Source organism: Sycon ciliatum, chromosome 6 (assembly GCF_964019385.1).
Source record: "Sycon ciliatum chromosome 6, ocSycCili1.1, whole genome shotgun sequence".
Classification (NCBI taxonomy): Eukaryota; Metazoa; Porifera; class Calcarea; order Leucosolenida; family Sycettidae; genus Sycon; species Sycon ciliatum.
Window position 1 is genome coordinate 24167226 of NC_088648.1, and position 18985 is coordinate 24186210.

At 47.4% G+C, this 18985-nt stretch overlaps 1 protein-coding gene across 1 annotated transcript in view; it reads left to right on the forward strand.

Moving 5' to 3' along the window:
* The window catches only part of LOC135818913 (sushi, von Willebrand factor type A, EGF and pentraxin domain-containing protein 1-like), a 108753-nt gene that overhangs the window by 14028 nt on the left and 75740 nt on the right, over positions 1-18985 (forward strand). Inside the window, exons 3-5 of the mRNA XM_065332102.1 lie at positions 5211-5285; positions 5615-5686; positions 11747-11818. Of these exons, the coding sequence (XP_065188174.1) occupies positions 5211-5285; positions 5615-5686; positions 11747-11818 (219 nt within the window). The remainder of the gene's footprint in view (positions 1-5210; positions 5286-5614; positions 5687-11746; positions 11819-18985) is intronic.

Below are 18985 nucleotides of genomic sequence, written 5' to 3' on the forward strand. Positions count from 1 at the left end.
GCTCAAGCACGTGTTGGGTGAGGTGATGAGCAGCACTGAGCGCCTCCATTGCTTCGCCAGCAGGTGTTGTCTTTGTACTATGAAGCCAGTCGGTGTTTTGGACGTTGAAGTCTCCAACAAGGATCAACTGGGTACCATGACATCGGGCGGCATCGAGAGTGCGATCAAGGTACTCCATGAGGCTGGTGTCACCCTTCGGAGCACTACCAGGCCTGTACAGGGCAGCAACAACAGCTGTTCGACCACATCGCAGACGGACGGTGAACCATATGATCTCCTGGTTGTCACGGGGAACCATGTCAAGCTCAAAACCCGCTAGGACGTTGCGCACCCAGACAGCGACACCACCTCCTTGAGCCGTCCTATCCAACCGCATTGGAGGGCCATAGCCAGGGATGGCAGTCTCGGCTTGTGACATTTTTTCCACCGTGAGCTTGGTTTCGGTAACGATAGCGATGTCGGGAGAGTGGAGTGCGAGAGCATGGCGGAAGTCACCAAATTTAGAGGCTATGCCAAAGGCGTTCGTTAGGTACAGTCGGAGCGTGTTGATCGTGCTTTTGCTGTATGAGAATACACTGAAATTAAGCCAAGTCCGCTTCTGTCTCCAGTCAACAAAAACTCATCCATAAACAATGTCTGATCTCCATTTCGACTTGTCTTCAGCAAATGCTCGTGCTCCTTCTAGGTCGCTGGAATTCTTCAAAGGGATGTCGTGCCCTGCCAGGTGCTTCATGATGGTGGTAGGGAGAGTAGCTGCGGGATGGCACGTGATCCCGCTTGATAATAGCAGGACATCGCAAGGCAAGGGGGTGACTGCTCACTCATCCTCAGCACATGGCCAGTGAGGCTACGGCGTCGCTTGGCATCAAGCTCCGACAGTGGCTGCGAGCCCCATCTGGAATACAGATGATCATTTGTAATTCTGTCTGGATATCGCACTCCCAACAGGTTTCTGAGCTGTCGGCGGTAAAAACAGTCCAGTCGCTGAAAGACTGCCCGGGGTACTCTCCAAGTCTCACAATAGTAAAGGAGGGCAGGCAGCACAAGCGAGCTGTACAGCTTGAGCCTGGACCTTTCTGACACATGCTTGCGCTGCCACCAGAGGCTGCACATGTGTCTGGGTAAGTGTGTGGGTGGGTGTGTCGGTGTGGGTATGTGTGTATGTACATATTATGTGTGTGTGTGTGTGTGTGTGTGTGTGTGTGTGTGTGTGTGTGTGTGTGTGTGTGTGTGCATGGCCTCCGGCAGGGTGCTCCATCTCCCCAGTATTGTTCAACCTGTATTTCAGCCTTATGTTTGAGCAATGGAATGCTGAAATGGCCCGGATCCTTCCTGGTGGCGGTTTCACGTTCAATCACCGTGTAAACGGAAACCTTTTTAATCGGCCACGCACCCGTCATTAATCCACCACCGTGTTAGATGTTGAGTTTGCTGATGATGCCGTCTTGTTTGCTCCGACTCTGGCTGCCGCACAGCTGGCATTGGAGACCTTTCATCGAATATCTTCTGCCTTTCGGTTGACCATCAACTTCTCAAAGACCAAATTCGTGAGTTGTGGTATGGCTGCCGACGTATATGAGCCCCTGGTTATTGCAGGTGAGGAAGTTGAACGTGTGCCCTCCTTCGTATATCTTGGCAGCCTCGTTGCTACTTGTTCCACGAAGTCATTCTCACCCCAGCTAAGGTAAAATAGTGATGAGACTTGAGTGAATGGACATAAGCACGAGAAATGTGCGGGCTGCAACGCCTGACTGATCTCAACGAGTCGAAATTACCATCGCAGCGACATCAGCGAAGAAATCGCGTCTAATTCAAAGATTTCAGCTTCCAATAACAGAAAATAGAACTTTGCCGTCACCCTATATTGATGACTATCGCCTATGCCCAATTCCTTGCCTCTGGTACGAGTGCTGGTGAGTAAATACCCCGTTTTATGTCAAAAGTCAAACTGCGACAATTTCGATGACGCGGAGGAAGTAGGAACTGCATGTAATTTTCATACGTAAGAATCGGCGCTTTCCATTTTATTTTCACTGGTGTATGGTGTGTGTACCTTTTTTTGCGCGCGGCTTGAACATTGCCATGGATATATCTGGAAAATGCGAAAAATATTTCAAAATGGCCTACGGAGGACCCAGCATAGGAAAGATCTTTCCTACGAAATCCGTTGAGAGATTTACGTATGAAAGTTGCCCTCGCTCCCCCACCCCTAGAACATACGGCTTTTCATACGTTATTACCTAAAGCGAAACCTCCCCAATTTTGAGGATGCAAATGAGGAAAAGCGAAACAACCCACGTAAGGCAACAAAAAGAATCAGGCAGCAAATAATCTCTTTCACTTTTCAAGCCTATGGAACCTACATGTGTAATTCAATCTGCACACTCTGCTCCAAGGTCTTTAGCCACGCTGTCCTGCTCCGGCGACCGGGCCCGGACTTGCCACCTGGCACCGCCGTCAACTGCCTGGACACTTCCATAGTCCCATCTGCTTACGCTCGGTACTTAGGAATACTGGTTGATGAACATCTGTCTTTCTCAACCCAAGTGCATGCAGTATGTGCAAATGTCAATAGGAAGGCATTTGTCCGTGTAAAGTAGAATATCAGCATTTTTGGCAAACGACTTTTCTATTTATCGATCATTCAGTCTACATTTGAGTTTGGCAGCACTGCATATGTTCATTGCTTATCACAAGCCCTATATGACAAGCTTCTTACTGCTAGCCGCGTAGCATTAAAGAGAGTATTTTCGTTGGATAGAATGACTCCCACCACTCTTCTATACAGTCATACTAACTTGTACGCCCTTGAGAAACGCCTCAACTTCAAAACCTATGTATTTGTTTACCGCTGCCTGAATGGACTTGTTAGTCCTCTTCTGCGCGACCACTTTACCTTGCGCGCCCATGGTGCTCACACTGCAGCCATCACCCGTGGCCAAGCCTCTGCTGCTCTTGTTCTGCCCCCCCCCCCCCCCACACCCCCCTCCCCCCCCCCCACCCCCGCTAAACACCCGATATGGCTTTAGTGCATTTTTTATTTGGGCGCTGCCAGGTGGAATAAACTTCCACCGGCTTGCCGCATGTCTAGTTCACCAGCTGAATTTCGCTCACCCATCAAATTATACCTAGGGTTCCTGTAAAAAGGTGCTGATGCCTGTTGGGAATTCCCTAGTAAAAAAAGAATAAATAATGAAATAAACGTTGATTAGAAGCCTCATATGCGTAAATTGCAGTACATGCAGCACATTTACCAGACCTTAAAAAATGAAATAATTTGGTCGGGAGGCTTTTCAAACAGGATACAGTGGACGCACCATTTTCCGCGTTATTGGCTTTCATCTGCGTTTTCGAGAGATTTTGCATAAAACCCGTGTTATACAAGGGAATGTACAAAAAATAGTACATGATGTTGAAAATGTACTACAAAAGATAGGTTAAGTTCACGTAAAATTCTTGCGTCCGTGAACCTTTACGTCAAAAATTCAAAAACCTCACGTAAAATTTGACGTGTTTTACGTGAGTTGACTGTCCCGCACGTAAGTTCGTGACGTGGGTTTTGTTATCTATTTTAGGAGAGTTGAAGATCAGTTAAAAAAATGCACTGATTCCAATAGTGAAGGTCCCCGGCTGATCGGAAGAGCTGTTATTCTGTGGAAACAGTAAAAGCACGGATGACCGCTGAATCGACTCGTTTTCGTCAGAGAATGCTGTGATGTGGCGTTCGGCCCTTAAGCTGTGTTGACAACTGGCGCGTGTTCTCCTAAAACCACGCGTCTGTGCATATTTTGCTGGCTTTTGGGGCGTCATGCGTATGGAAACGCGCCGAAGTTGGAAAATCCAACCGGTCGTATTTTTCAACTTGTATCAGGCGCGCATCGGCAAACCTGCCAGTCACTTTGACCGGCGTGGTCAATAAATTAGTACTCGAATGCGTCGCACGCCCTAAATACGACTGAAATTCTGGGTTTTTTTTGTGAAAGCCAGAGCACACATTTGGGCACGCATGAACAGCAAGCGTACCTCGTCCAAGTGCAGTTGTGAACACAGCTATATTGCCAATCGAACATGGTTGAATAAGCGTCACATGTTCATGCATACAACAGTCATCTCGTCACCATGCCGACGGGGTACTTAGGCTGCGTTCATTTTTAGTTACCTGGTAGAGTACAGTAGAGTCACTCTACCCATAAAAGCTTTTCCCACATGTAAGTTTGTATTTAGTTGGTATGTGGCAGCTTATGGGACAGAGAGACTTTTGCTCCCCGTGCTTGTATATGTAAATAGTGTTTTACGTCGACCATGACGGCGACAATGCCCAACCGTACCACAAACAACTGATGCTACATCATTGTATTGCAAAATGTTTCCATCTGTTCGAATAACATGCATGGTGACCTAGGCAACAAAGCATAGCGTAGGGCCCTGAGCGAAAGACATAAACTTTATCTTTGTATTCGAGGGTAATACGACACCGTCTACCACCTTGATGACCTGGGCAAAAAAAGCATAGGGATGTTATAATTTTTTCATTTCTCCACTTTTTTAAGACATAACCTAGGATTCGAACTCGCACTATCGCCCTGCATGCATTCCCCCGATACACTTCGCATACATACACATTCTTCCAAGTTTCTTCACGTAATGATCTTGCGTTTGAGAGCCCTTTTGGATGCTGTGGCTAGCTGTCTTTGATGGTACGGTACGGGACAGGTATGGGATAGCGCCAGGCATACACGGCACAAACACGCACACAAACACGGAATTAAAGATGTGTGGACCCTGGCTAGGCTAGCGCCACACATTACTGAAGTCTAGCTACGGAAATAAAAAAGACTTTCCACTACCGTATTTCCCCGTAAGTTAGTACGTACTAACTTTCGAACTTAGCAGCCACTGGAGTACTAACTTTCGGGGGTGGTACTATCTTTCGGGGAGTACTTTTTTATCGGGGGTAAATGACACGCAGTGGGAAGCCTGCGCAACTCTAGTGTCCGTGCATATGATGTATGTACTGTATGGTGTCTGTACATGTAGGACGGGTACGAACTTACTATCTTTCGGGGGGAACTGTCTTTCGGGGTGATAACCTCGGCAGTGGAAAGTGTATTTTTTATACGGGGTACTAAGACATTGGGGAGAACTAACTTACGGGGAAATACGGTAATTTTTCCAAACGCTGCTCCACTCTATGCTTTTCCTGTTGTTAGAATTCTGCATAACGTTGGTTTAGAAGCGATAAATCCGTCTGCTTTCCCAAATCAAACGAATCAACTCCAAGATTTGTAAGTGACTTCTGATGGTTTTTGCCTGGTTTGGATTTGCGTAGGTCCTAACGCATAAGTGCCACTTCCAAGGTAACAAGGGCTGTGCAAATTGAGAGCGCCAGATAAGCACTCTAGGTCGGTTTTGACCGAAGACTGTAGTATCAGGCTTCAAAGCTCATGATTCCTGTGAAAGGCAGGTTGGAAGCAGCCCTCATGGCACTCACACAATCTTAATATACGAACTAGCAGGCGAAGAGGTCCAATGTATCAATTAGACCTAAAATAGCTTTACTTTGCTGGTGATTGCCATGTAATGTTTCTGCACATTTTATGGTCTCTTTATGCAGGTACTTAGGATCCAATAAACTCACGAGCCTTCCTGATAATGTATTTGATGAACTAATAAGCCTTAACCTACTGTGAGTTCAACTATTCTGAGAAGCTCGGGCGCAAATTTTGTGCTAAGCAATCCATGGGAGCGTGAATTAGTCTTCTGCGACTGTTCTCTTCAGCAGTTTTTGCTCTTATTGGTCTGGGTCATCAATTATGTCGCTTATCTTGCAGCTTTTTATGTCGCAAACGCTCACCCGCCAGCCCGCTCCATCCCAATGTTGGTTAGCAATTCAGGTCACTAATACCTGAAAAGTCGACTGAGCTGAGCTGAGCTTTACGCCATATGAGAAGCATTGGTTGATGTCAGCAGAAAACAATAATTATGGAGAATGTGGGCCCCAGGACGCTGCATTGGGGCACTCCAGCAGTAATTGGTACTTGCTGGAAGCGTTGCCTCCAGTTACCACCTTTACGCAGCGGTTGCCGTGTTTTACCAGTTGTAAGGCGACCCCGGTTATAGGGTGACCCACTTATCCAGAGGTCTCAATTCTCATTTTTAAAGATTTCACCTAAAGAAGCACTAATATTACTACCCACTCCCTGCTACTAACACACCAACAAATCATGGCAACGTTCCTTATTGGAAGGTATAAAGTCCCAATCCTTGAAAAAGGCCAATCAACTGGAAAAAAATGTGTACACTTGGTGCACTCGTGCATGCAGTGCAGGTCATTAGTTTGTAAGATACTGATAGTTCCCGGTTATAAGTCGAATCCAGGTTGTAAGTCGAACCAACCTTTTCTTCTTTTAGTTTTAGTCATGAATACAGTACTCAGGGAGTCGCGTAGACCAGAGAGAAGAGTTTCGCTGATACCGGTACCTACTTGCTCTGCCTTGTTGAGGAGGCCGGCGTGAGAGACGCGGTTAAACACACCGAAAATATCGATTGCCACTACCGGAACTCATAGCCCACTCAGCTACAACCTACACCAATCCTCTCTGGAGTACGTATAATATACGTATTATTATGTATATGAGCCGCAATCAACGAAAACGACCCTTAGAGATTTCGTGATTTTTTCGAGAGAAAGGTCAAATTGTGACGTTCAACGATTTTGTGATCGCGCTGCGAATCGCGCTGCGACTTTTTGAACTCCTTGCTTGAGGTAATTTATTTTGAAGTTGAAGTTGTGTCGAGTGGCGACTCCAGTGTTCCTTGATCTTGTTGCGATGGCTGCGGACGCCAGAGCTGTTTGCAGAGCACACACGACAGTCATTGTGTACAGCTAGCTCGAGCCTGGTGGGGAGTAGATGCTGAAGTAGCCGCTGAAGTTCAGAAAGAGGATGAAACGTTCTTTGATTCCGACATTGATGTCGACAGCGAGGCGGACTCGTAGCTGCCATCTCCTGCTGCGATGCGGCTCAAAGTGGCCGATGACTCGTCAGAGTCGGAAGATGAGGAGTCGTCACCTGAGCTAAATTCTGAGTCTGGGGCTAGTGACGGCAGCGATGTCGTGTCTTCAGGTGCGCAGGAAGAAATGGAAGACAAGATTGCGGAACGATTCCACGCAGGATGCAGCTGCGAATATGTCGATCATTTCTCCGCACTCATCAGCTATTCTTTGTCATTAGACACCCTTAGCAAAAAACGTAATGTTGTAACGGTATTATCGTGAGGGGGAAAATACCGTGATTTGGGTTCGACCTTTAGCAAGATGCACGCTATTTTTAGTACGCTGTTGCCACGAGAAGAGCTTTGATTTCGCGCGGTATAACCATTTTTGTCAGTGTTGAAACGAGCGTATCTATAACAAACGAGCGATCAGTTCCACTAACGAGCAAGCTATCGAGCGAGCTAACGAGTTTCATTGATGTGGCAAATATGATTATTTTTTTGAATATTTTTTTTTCTGAGTTCGATTTTTTCAGCTGGTTCAAATTACATGAATTATCACCGCCGGCATTTGGGGTTGCTGCTGCTTCACTTCGGACTGCTGTTTGGTGTCGAGATGTCTTTTCAGCGCCGTCGTCGATTAGCCTTTGTAAGAATAGACCGTTTTGCAAAGATTGCAAGTAGCCCTGGTCTTCGCTGCATCGCGGGAGAAAACTTCCAAACGACTGAGCGTAACTTTCACTCGAATGGAGAGGCGACCGAAGCATATCCTGCGACAGGTCAGCAGATGCGGAACAAGACATCAGTAGAGTCCACCAAAGCTACAACGACAACTGAAACAACTCAAGTGTCGTGCAGGCATACAGTCACCTGTAACTGCGAGTGATTTTCACTTTGCGCGGGACTGGACTCTCGATCGACCAGGGAGTCGTAAAATATTTTATGACTCCCCGGTCGACATGTACTGCCATGTGTACGGAGTACGGTGTACGGTGTTCGTTAGTGCAAACGAGCTGGCCGCACAAACGAGCCGAGTTTCTGGCGAGCGAGCTAACGAGTATCCGGTGAGATCGTTTCAACACTAAACACTACCCCTGACATCAACACTACCCCTGACATCAACACTACCCCTGACATCAACACTACCCCTGACATCAACACTACCCCTGACATCAACACTACCCCTGACATCAACACTACCCCTGACATCAACACTACCCCTGACATCAACACTACCCCTGACATCAACACTACCCCTGACATCAACACTACCCCTGACATCAACACTACCCCTGACATCAACGCTACCCCTGACATCAACACTACCCCTGACATCAACACTACCCCTGACATCAACACTACCCCTGACATCAACACTACCCCTGACATCAACACTACCCCTGACATCAACACTACCCCTGACATCAACACTACCCCTGACATCAACGCTACCCCTGACATCAACACTACCCCTGACATCAACACTACCCCTGACATCAAAACTACCCCTGACATCAACACTACCCCTGACATCAACACTACCCCTACTCTAAATACAATCGCAGCAACAGTGCAAGAGGTCGAGAAGCTTCTAAGCAGTCTAGACACTGGCAAGAGCTCAGGCTTTGACAACATCCCAGATTGGCTCCTGGAGGAAACTGCAAAGGAAATCTCCCCATCTCCCAATAGTCTCTACAATCTGTCCTTCAGAACCGGAGAAACACCACAGGATTGGAAACACGCAACCATTACACCCATCCCCAAGTCGGGCAACCCCTCCCATCCTACCAACTACCGACCCATCTCCCTGCTCAGTATAATATCAAAAACACAAGAAAAATAGTCCACTCTCGTCTGTACAAATATATAGCTCCGAAGTTGCTTGCTTCTTATTTGGACCCAACGGTATCTGACCCGCATTGTCCAGGAGCTGTACACTCAGCGACACCAAAGGCGCCATCAAGGTCTCTGCTTCTTCGACTTGGCTAAAGCATTCGATTCGGTATGGCATAGAGGGCTGATCGCAAAACTATGATCGTGCTACCGTGTCGCCCACCTCGCCAACAACTGGTTGTCGTCATACCTGAGCATGCGAACCCAAGCCATGAAAGCAGGCGGCCTGATTTCGGAGGATCGTCCAGTTAATACAGGTGTTCCACAAGGGCCTATTCTTGGCCCCCTGCTTTTCTTGATGTACGTGAATGATTTGACATCCGTTACTCCTGGCCTCTCGCTTTATGCAGATGACACCGACCTTCACCGCTCAGCCTCCACCGAGCACAAACTAACGGTATCGCTCCTGCAGGGCATCAATGACGTGGTAAACTGGATAAAGATCTAGAAGCTACAGCCCAATGTCCTGAAGACCAAAGTGTTGTATATTTCTGCACGTCCACCATCTGCGCCTTTGGCGTTTCGGAACTGCACCCAGGCCCTGGAAGTTGTAACTTCTCACAGGCACCTGGGAATCGTTCTTGACTCGAAGCTATCATCGTCCCAACATGCTGACCATATTTGCCTTAAAGCATCCAGAATTTTAGGAACTCTGAAGCCTCACTGTCGTTACCTGCCTCACGACCGTAAATCTCTGTTTTTCTCTTTGTATATTTGTCCGATCTTCGACTACTGTGACATAGCGCGGTGTGGGTTATCAACCACGATATCAGACAAGCTCGAAGTTTGCCAACGAAAATTATAAAAAATGCTATTTTGCATGCCCGTGATTTCTCCTCTGCACAACTCTATGTTCTCGCTCATGTTTGCCCCCTTTCTATTCGACGCAGTCTCCACATCAACATGCTAATTCAAAAGATAAAACTACCAAAAAAAAGTACCACGACATCTCTTTCCCTATGACTGGTTTGTGCGGAGCCGTTCAACAAGGGCACAAGTCTCGCTACGTGCAGCTCGCACTGTCCAGTTTACAAAATCCCCTGTTTCATTCCTATTCTGACTGGCTCAAGCTATCAAGCCTCACCCACCACTGCCACAGCATGTCTCAGTTTCGCCAGGTTGTTTGTACTGAGTTGCGTTTTCCTGCAGCACTCATGCGCGTTTAGCTAAACAATGCAATGCCCGACTATCTCACTTAATTGGCTGATCTTTGTTTTCCTCCCTGTTCCTTTCTTTCCACTTTTTTCTTGTTTTCCTTTGTACTTTTACCATGGCTGGTTATCGCCCTCATCTCTGGGGTTGCTCCCCACATTAGCAATGCGTGCACATGCTACGAGATTGAGTTTAATAATAATAATAGTAATAATACCGTAAAGTACCGCCAGAGCGCCCCGTCTCGCCAGAGCGCCCCACCTTGACTTTACAGCCAAGGGAAGACAATCGTATGGCAGAATGCTGCTAAGTTTGTACGGTGCGAGAACCTTCGTGTACTAAGGTCACACTTGGCATGTTTTTATGTGGAGCTCGCATCCGCTTGAAGGTAAATTGGATACGGATTGACTACAATGTGTGTACAAGGTCCGTGTCGTATGACCTACAGACAGGAACCACCTCCACAAGACGACCACGAAAGGACGAGATGGTGGGGCGCTCTGGCGGTACTTTACGGTAATAATAATAGGAGCTGGATCGACATTTGTGTACACTTTACTTTCTCTACACCGTTTCTTCACATTTTCATCGTTTTATTGCACATTGTCTCCACGGTTTTACATTACATGAATAAAGTGTACACAAATGTCGATCCAGCTTGTATTACTGATTGCTGTTATCAAATTGTTGTCTCCTCGCTGTTTTCACAAATAACAATAGATTTGTCTCTTTCCCACAAAACAGTTAAAATAATAACGAGAGAGCTTGGAAGCTCAGGGCCCTACGCTATGCTTTTTGCCTAGCTCATCGTACATGTTCCTAGAACTGATGGAAATGTATTTTTTCTGTTGATTGGCTACATCATTGTATTGCAAAAACGTTTCAATCAGTTTGAATATGAGTTTATTGCGGATTGTTATTTTTCTCTCACTTCACCCGCTTTTGGTTTGCTCCTTCTTCACGTAGCTACAGCGCAATGACTTCCGTTCACTCACACCGTTTCAGTGTTGTGGGTGTGTTCACATGGCGTGAACCAGTTAAAATGTCAGTAAGTTCGGCAGAAAACGCAAGCTCCAACAATACAAGTCGCAGCCACCTTCTTTGGCTTGTACTTTTGTAGATCTACCAGCGTGATCACTATAACAATGAAAAAAAGTTTGACTTGAAGATAGTGGGATTTGAACTCACAACTTCATGGTCAGCAGACAGCATTCATAACCACAAGGCCAAAAAGGAAAGGATAAATCGTGGGTTTTGATAAAAAATCGATACTGGCTTCCAGGAAAATTGTAAACCATGGGAAGGCCGGAAACCTGGCCGAAATTCTAACTCCTTAACGGCTAGTCTAATAGTTCCGAAACCTTCACAGAACAATTTGCCATGTCCTAACAAGCCATTCTAGGTACTTTGTTGTCCAAAATTTCCTTATCTTCATACTTTTTAAGACCAACACCTGATTGAAAATCTTTTTGAAATGGACTGTAGGTCGGTTTTCAACGAAGACACTTATAGTATCAGACTTCAAAACTCAATATTCCGGTGAATCTCCACAGGCAGGTAGGAAGCAGCCCTCGTGGCACTCACACAATCTTAAAACCTACGAAGAAGCAGGGGATGAGCTCCAATATATCAATTTGACCTAAAATAGCTTTACTTTACTAGTGAATCCCATGTAATGTTTCTGCACATTGCTATTCTGTTCAAGCAGGAATTTGAGAAGCAATCAACTCACGACCCTTCCTGATAATATATTTGGCAAACTGATAAATCTGAGAGAACTGTGAGTCTAATTATTCTGTGAGGCTCGGACACAAAATTTGTGCTAAGCAATCCATGGGAGCGTCAATTGGTCTTCTACCACTTTCTCTTCGTCAATCTTTACTCTACTTGGTGTGCGTCATCAATTTGGTGGCTTATCTTTCAGCTTTGTTTGTCGCCAAATGCTCATTTGCCAGCTCGTTTTATCCCAATTTTGGTTTGCAATTCAGTTCACTAGTACCTGAAAAGTCCAGCTAGATTTCGAGTGAAGTTCGAGAGAGACGGGTTGGTGATTCTGATTAATACCTCGCTGCATCAAAACAGCTTATCTTGGCCAAGAGGGCGAAGTTAAACTGGAGCTGCGGCCAGGCAGAGTAGCGTGCAGGCACTGGATCAGAGAGAAAGGGGCCACCAAAAGTTGTAAAAAAAAGGAAAGAAGAAAAGAAAGAAACACAAACCCCAAACATTCTGCACTCAACTCAGTCAACTCAGTGCTGTGTTGACAAATTTTCACCAGGTGTAGTCTTCGGGGTGCTGAGACGCTCCCTTCCTCCGTTATTCCCAATCGAACTCGCGCACGTGACCCCTTGTTCAGCCATGTTCGATTGGGAATAAGGGCCGAACGCTACATCGCAGCCTTTTTGGACCAAGACCAGTCGACTCAGCGTCCAAAAGACTACAACATATGGGCCTACCGTGGTCATCCATGCTTTTTTAAGAACGAAATTGCGCTATTAGTGACATTTTGCATACAAATCCCCATCTTCTAGGGCGCAGTTACCTAGTTTCAACATCTCAGTCGGCAGAGCCTGAGACTCTTAACCTCAGGGTCGTGGGTTCGAGCCCCATGTTGAGCGTCAATGTTGAGTTTGAATTAGACCCAATATTCTCCAGACATAACGGACGACGGGACAGGTGGGTGGAACGACATTTATAAGGGTAGACGAAGAGACGGAGACAAAGACGAACTACTACGACTACATTATGATTATTGACGAGAGCGAGATTATTGAAGAGAGAGAGAGCTCGACTGAGAAACAACGCAATATAAAGGGCCTGCGTACCTAGGGCAAACATAGGCGCGCAAGTAGCTACCCAGGCCAACGAAACGAAAGGCAAGCATGACATAGCACGGGTGCATGCAGGCCGGCCAGCTTAGGAAAGGTTGTAGGTACAGGAGGAGGTACCTAACAATACCTTAGCGCTCAGTTAAATATGTGAGCCCCGGCCAGCGAAAACCATCACTTGTGTACTTGATATCAATCATCAAAATGTGACGTCAAAGTTTGGGACGCGCAGTGAGCTGGCTTTTGAAGATTCTTTTCGATCGAGTGGGTGTCTTTGTTGTCAAAGGAGTTTCAAGTGTCTTCAAATGTCTCTGGTCAATTGATTTTAGCGCTAGGTGAGAGCTCGTCACACGGAGGTTGAGTTTAGACACAGCGATGGCGACAGGTGTCGCGACAAATACTTAGGTCCAGAGTTGTCAGCGTGAGACTCCCTGTACGAAGCGGCGCTGAAAGTTAGTTCGCGATCGGAATTATTTCTTTGTTGGCGATCTCGCTGAGTTTGTCCAGCAGTGGCGAGTGTCATATGCATAGCAACGAAGAGCCCTCATAAAATCGACACTGGATACTGGTGGCGACGATAGTCAGTGCTGAAGAAATAGCGACTGCGAGGAGAAGCTGAATGTCGACCCGCTGAGCGATCCGTATTTCTACATCGACAACAATGATGTTGCAGACACTGATGGAGGGCTTCTCACGGCGCAAAACAGAGCGTAGTATTCTCAGTACTCTACCTTGCCAGACGACACCAAGCTGGCTGCTGCCTGTGTTGAGAAAGGGGATCCCTAAAAACTCAAACCGGCTGAACGCTTTGGGGCAACATGTTCACGTGCTACAAAATGCCAGCATTCGCTCATATCATTGAAATACAATTATGCTGAAATCATGGTCTGAGTGAAAGTGTGCAAGGGAGTGGATGTCAGTAGTATTGATCAGTACATCTATCAGTATGGCAAGCTTTGGGACAACGCCCAAACTGCCAGCGCAGAGGTCCCTGAACACAATTTGGAAGGCCAGCCACCAATCATCGTTTTGCAATCTGGTGTTGTAAAGAAGGTAGTGATGTATACGGAATATCGTCACTGTGACTTCTGAACTACTCATGCCTGCACAGGCTGCAGCACCAAGAGGGCAAGCCTGACTTGCATTCTATTTACTTACATGTACCTGTTCCACATCACAATCAGAAACTGTAGGATCAACTTGCATGGAATCACTAGGCATGGATGCTGCGCCAACTGTACCGAATCTTGACCTCTCTGACTTCAAACTCTATTTTCCATGCTTTCGCTTATCAGATTGTCACCAAACTTGATAACTTGAATGATTAATAGTGTAGAAACAATTTCGAGGGAAAAAATAATTTTTGAAAAAATTACACATGTTCAGGTTTCTGCTGGCTGGGGCTCATGTTCCAAAAGTGAATGTTTGGCGCCCTCAACTTGCATGGCCCTTGACATGCCTGATTTGATGCGAATGCTGCTGGACGTATACATGCACAGACTGATAGTGATGTGATCAGATCTGTCCCGGGGCGGCAGTTTAGCGCTTTTGGCCAGATTTCACCGTAATTTTGTGGTACCCGTACTGTAGACGCATTGTAAGGTGAATGTAGCAGACGAGAAAGCAATATACCACACAGGCACACCAATGGGTCATTTGAATATATTATTTGAAACTCGGATGTTGAGCCATAAATAAATGTAGAAGAGAAAAGGACATATGGATACGATTTGAATATATAATTTGCTATTCACTAGAGTAAAAAGTCGACCATGAGAGAAAAACATGATATGATGTGCATGTTTGTGAATTGTTGTCGCTCTATGAGACTGAATTTTTATTATAATTTTTTTACTAAAAGCCATGTGGTGCAAGCAATGGGAACATGCAGCAGCCATGCATGGTGGTGGGGGCCTGGCACTCCGTCAACCAACTGGTCTCGACATCGTCAAGCTCTGGGCGCACGAGATAAATTTTTTAATGGAAGTATGAGGGAAAGAAAAAAGAACAGGGGGAGCGGGTGAGGGTGGGGGTGGGGGGTGGGAGGGGGGGGGGTGGGGGGGGGGGGTCGATTGAGAAAGAGAGAGTACATGTGCATGTGAGCCTTTAGTTCAGCAAGTTCATGCAGCAGGTTTACAAGGCGTCGGTTGCTTGCATCCAGTTGCTGGACAACAGGTGAAGGTGGACCATCTTCTTGAACTGCAGCATCCCGTCCTTGTATGGCTGCTGTGCGAGGATTCTCCGAGGCAGGGAGTTCCATGTGCTCAGCACGCATGCGGGGAACGCCTTGGCCATGGTTGAGCGGGAACGGCGAGGCAGGCTACATGCCAAGGGAAAGTCATGTGACTGGCGTCGCTGGGCGGAGAGACAGGTGTGGTGGTTTTCATCCGCCAGCTGGAGTGGTTTGGGCATAATCGCTTTCAAGTGGCTCGCCGGTGGAAGGAAGCAGAGCTTGTACAGGAAGCTCAGGGCCGCCACCCTGCGCCTATGCTCCAGGCTTGGTAAGGAGACTCCAGGGCCTATCAGCTTTAGTGCCCTGCGTTGTACTGCGTCCAGGCGGGCCAGTGGAGCCCCATCCAGACCAGGCAGCAGTACTCCATGGTTGGCCGTATGAAGCCGTCGTAAACAGCAATACGGCCAGGTGCTGTCAGAAGTGGCGCCACCGTCCGGAGAAAGTGGAGGCGTTGGAGGGCCCTGGTGGCAACCTGGCGTATGTGGGCCGAGAATCGCAGCGTGGTGTCGAACAAAACCCTGAGGAGCTTGATCTCGCCAGCTTCAGGCACCCTGGTACCGTTGAACAGTACGTGGGGAAGAGGTGTTGCCGGACGGTGAAAGTCTATCGTGAGCGCCTGGGATTTGGTCGGTTCGAAAGTTATTTTCCACTCAGCATCCCATCGGGCGATAGAGTCCACGGCAAGCTGAAGCTGGGTCACACTCTCCGCGATGTCGCACGTGGCCGCAATGCATTGGTAGACGGTGGTGTCGTCTGCGTATACAGCCAGAGAGGTACCATCCGGTATTACTTCCTCACAGTCATTTACGTAAACGAGAAACAGGGTTGGACCCAAGATGCTGCCTTGGGGGACCCCAGCAAGCACAGGGTATTCCGATGACTGTTGTCCTCCGACTACGGCACGTAGTTGCCGGCAGCAGAGGTAGTTTGAGAGCCAGCCAAGGAGGGGACCACTGATGCCGCATGCCTCTGCTTTATGGAGGACACCTCGATGCGAAACCTTGTCAAACGCCCCAGCGATGTTGATGGCCAGTACATGTACCATGCCGCCGCTCGCCGCAGTGGATGACCAGTCGTTGTGCAGCTTCGTTAGCAGATCTGATGTACCAAGTCCTTTCCGGAAGCTATATTGCCGAGAGGAGATTACACTGTGCTTAGAGAAGAAGTTCATGATACAGCAGTTGACAATTGTTTCCATTGTCTTGGAGAGAATGCAGAGTGGAGACACTGGGCGATAGTTGCGCAAGTCGGATCTAGCTTTCTTCTTGTGAATCGGAACAACCTGGGCGACCTTCCACAGCCTCCGTTGCACTTGCTGCCGAAAGCACAAGGAGAACAGCCGGGTGACAGGCAAGCAGAGCTCGTTGGCACAATTCTTCAGCACCCTTGCTGGAATCCCGTCAGGGCCTGTGGCTTTCATGGGATTCAGTCTTCTGAGCTCTCTTCTGACAGTATCCATTCGGAAATGGACGGTAGTAAGCCGAAACTCGGTGCGAGGTGTTACAGGTGGCAGATCGTTTGGAAAGGCGTCTGCTCCGAGGCTGCACTTTGACGAAAAGAACGTACCAAACCGCTCTGCTTTCTCGGAGTTGGCTGTAACCCGGGCGCCGTTAGTGTCAACAAGAGTTGGTATGGTTGTGCTGCCCCCACTACCACCTTCTTGCTTTAGCGAGGACCACCACTCTCGATCAGACAGGCTTCCACGTGAAAGTTTGTCTCTCAGCGTGACAAGGCGTATTGCCTGCGCCTGGCGCAGATAGTGAGTGCAACGCCAGGTCGCCTCCAGGGCCTTCAGTCGTAGCTGTGGAGATGGAGTCGCGCGGGAGTGTTCCCAAGCTTCCTGTTTCGCATTCACCTTGGCTGAACACTCCGGTGTCCACCAAGGAGGGTCAGACGGGCAGGTTACCAGTTCACGAGATGGTATGAATGGCTTCATGCCTTGTGTAATGATCTTGGTGACATTGTGACATGATTGGTTGGGACATTGACTGATGGCTGTGGTCCAGTCAGCTTGGCGATAAAAATGAGAAAGTCGAGGCCAGTCCGCTTGGTTGTAGCGCCAGATTACTCGTTTCGTGGGAGGTTCCTCCGGCACTTCTCCGGGAAATTCAGCTATCAGAGTTACATGGTCCGAGGCGCCAAGGGGAGGTTTGCAACGGACTGTTGCATCAGAAAGACAGTCAGACATAATCAGATCCAGTATATTGTCTCCCCGGGTCTTCATCGTAACATAATGTTCCAGGCCGTGGCTAACACACATATCCTCAGCACATTCCCCTGCAGGAGTAGTTTTGTTGCTTCCTAACCACAAGCCGCTATGCACATTGAAGTCGCCAGCGAGGATAATCTTCGACCCATGCTGCCTAATTCTGTCAAGAGTTGCATCAAGGTGTTCTAAGAGTTTGGTGTCAGTGCCCAGACAGGAGCCTGGCCTGTAGACAGCGCCAATGACAGTGTTCGTGTGTGTGGGGGGGGGGGGGGGGCTGTGGAGACAGACACCCAGACAATTTCGTGATCACCACACTCGATGTCATTGAGGTGCTGAAAGGCAATGCCGTCCCTAATCCAGACTGCAACTCCTCCTCCATGAGCGATGCGGTCTCGACGAATGGGAGGGGCATATGCAGGTAGTGAGACTTCCGCCTGGGTGGCCTTGTCTGCAGTGAGCTTGGTCTCTGTCACGCTGAATGCTGTCCGATTGGATTGGGTGACAGTTTGTCAAAACTCGTAACATTCTTTTCCCGTCCACTTTACATGAATTCAATTTTCCCTGCATCTGAGTTTAACATAGCATAAAACTGGGCCATTAGAGAGGTTACGCACTGTGTAAAGTTGAGCAACTTCACTTTTAAAAGCGACAGGGGAACTAGAGCGGCTTCAGTACATATGATGGAGCTCAAGTAACGGACGCGCTTCCGTGAAAGGATTACAGTCTAATGCTATGACTCTCTCTCCCTGGTTCACGCACTCTCAGAGCTGGCTAGGGCAGCTACGTTGTTCGAAGAATCCGCGCGGCGGGACAAATGTCCGAATGCAGTGTACCTAAGATTTTCCACAGGTCGACCACTTTTTTCCTAAAACAATTATGTTGTTCGGACCCTCTCTAACATGTTCTGCTAAAATAGGCCCAAAACAAACCATATACGAAGAAAGAGTTTTTTGTCCGATACCTACGTAGTAGGTAGTCGCATGCTACAAAGATTCATATTTAAATGCAGACCGTCACTGTCTACATGTATGCCAGGTTTGCTGTTCTACCTCAATCTCGTTACTTGTGTCAGATTGTTGTTTCATTAATAATAATCTACTGCTCGCTACAAAACTTTCTTAGCAGTGGTAAAAGTTGGACTAAGTTTGGTTGCGGTTTGCGTTACATGCAAGGCATGACGATCGCCTTGTCGGACCAACATTCAGACAACTTTGTTTGCTTTTTCAGGCGTTTATATGGGAACCAATTTACGAGATTTCAGGCTAAAATCTTTGACAGCCTTATAAGACTACCGTAAAAGTCCGTAAATAAGTACCTGCCCGAAAGAAATACCCCCTTCATTCTTTTGGCTCTGTATGTTGAAGTCAAGTCAAGCCCGATAAACATACTGCCCGAAATAAGTACCGGTACGATGCGCACATGCAGCACGTAGCATGTACGCCGACATGAAAATGACTTCCCCACTACACACAAGTCAAGTCCGAAAGTTAGTTCGTGCCCGAAAGTCAGTACCGGCCCGAAAGTTAGTACGGGTGTGGTCACTAAATTCGAAAGTAAATACGTACTTATTTACGGACTTTTACGGTAAAGAAGTTGTAAGTTTCTTTTCTTCTTACAATCTGTATTTTGACACATGTTATACAGCACAATAAGCACAATTTGTAGATGCTAAAGGAGCAT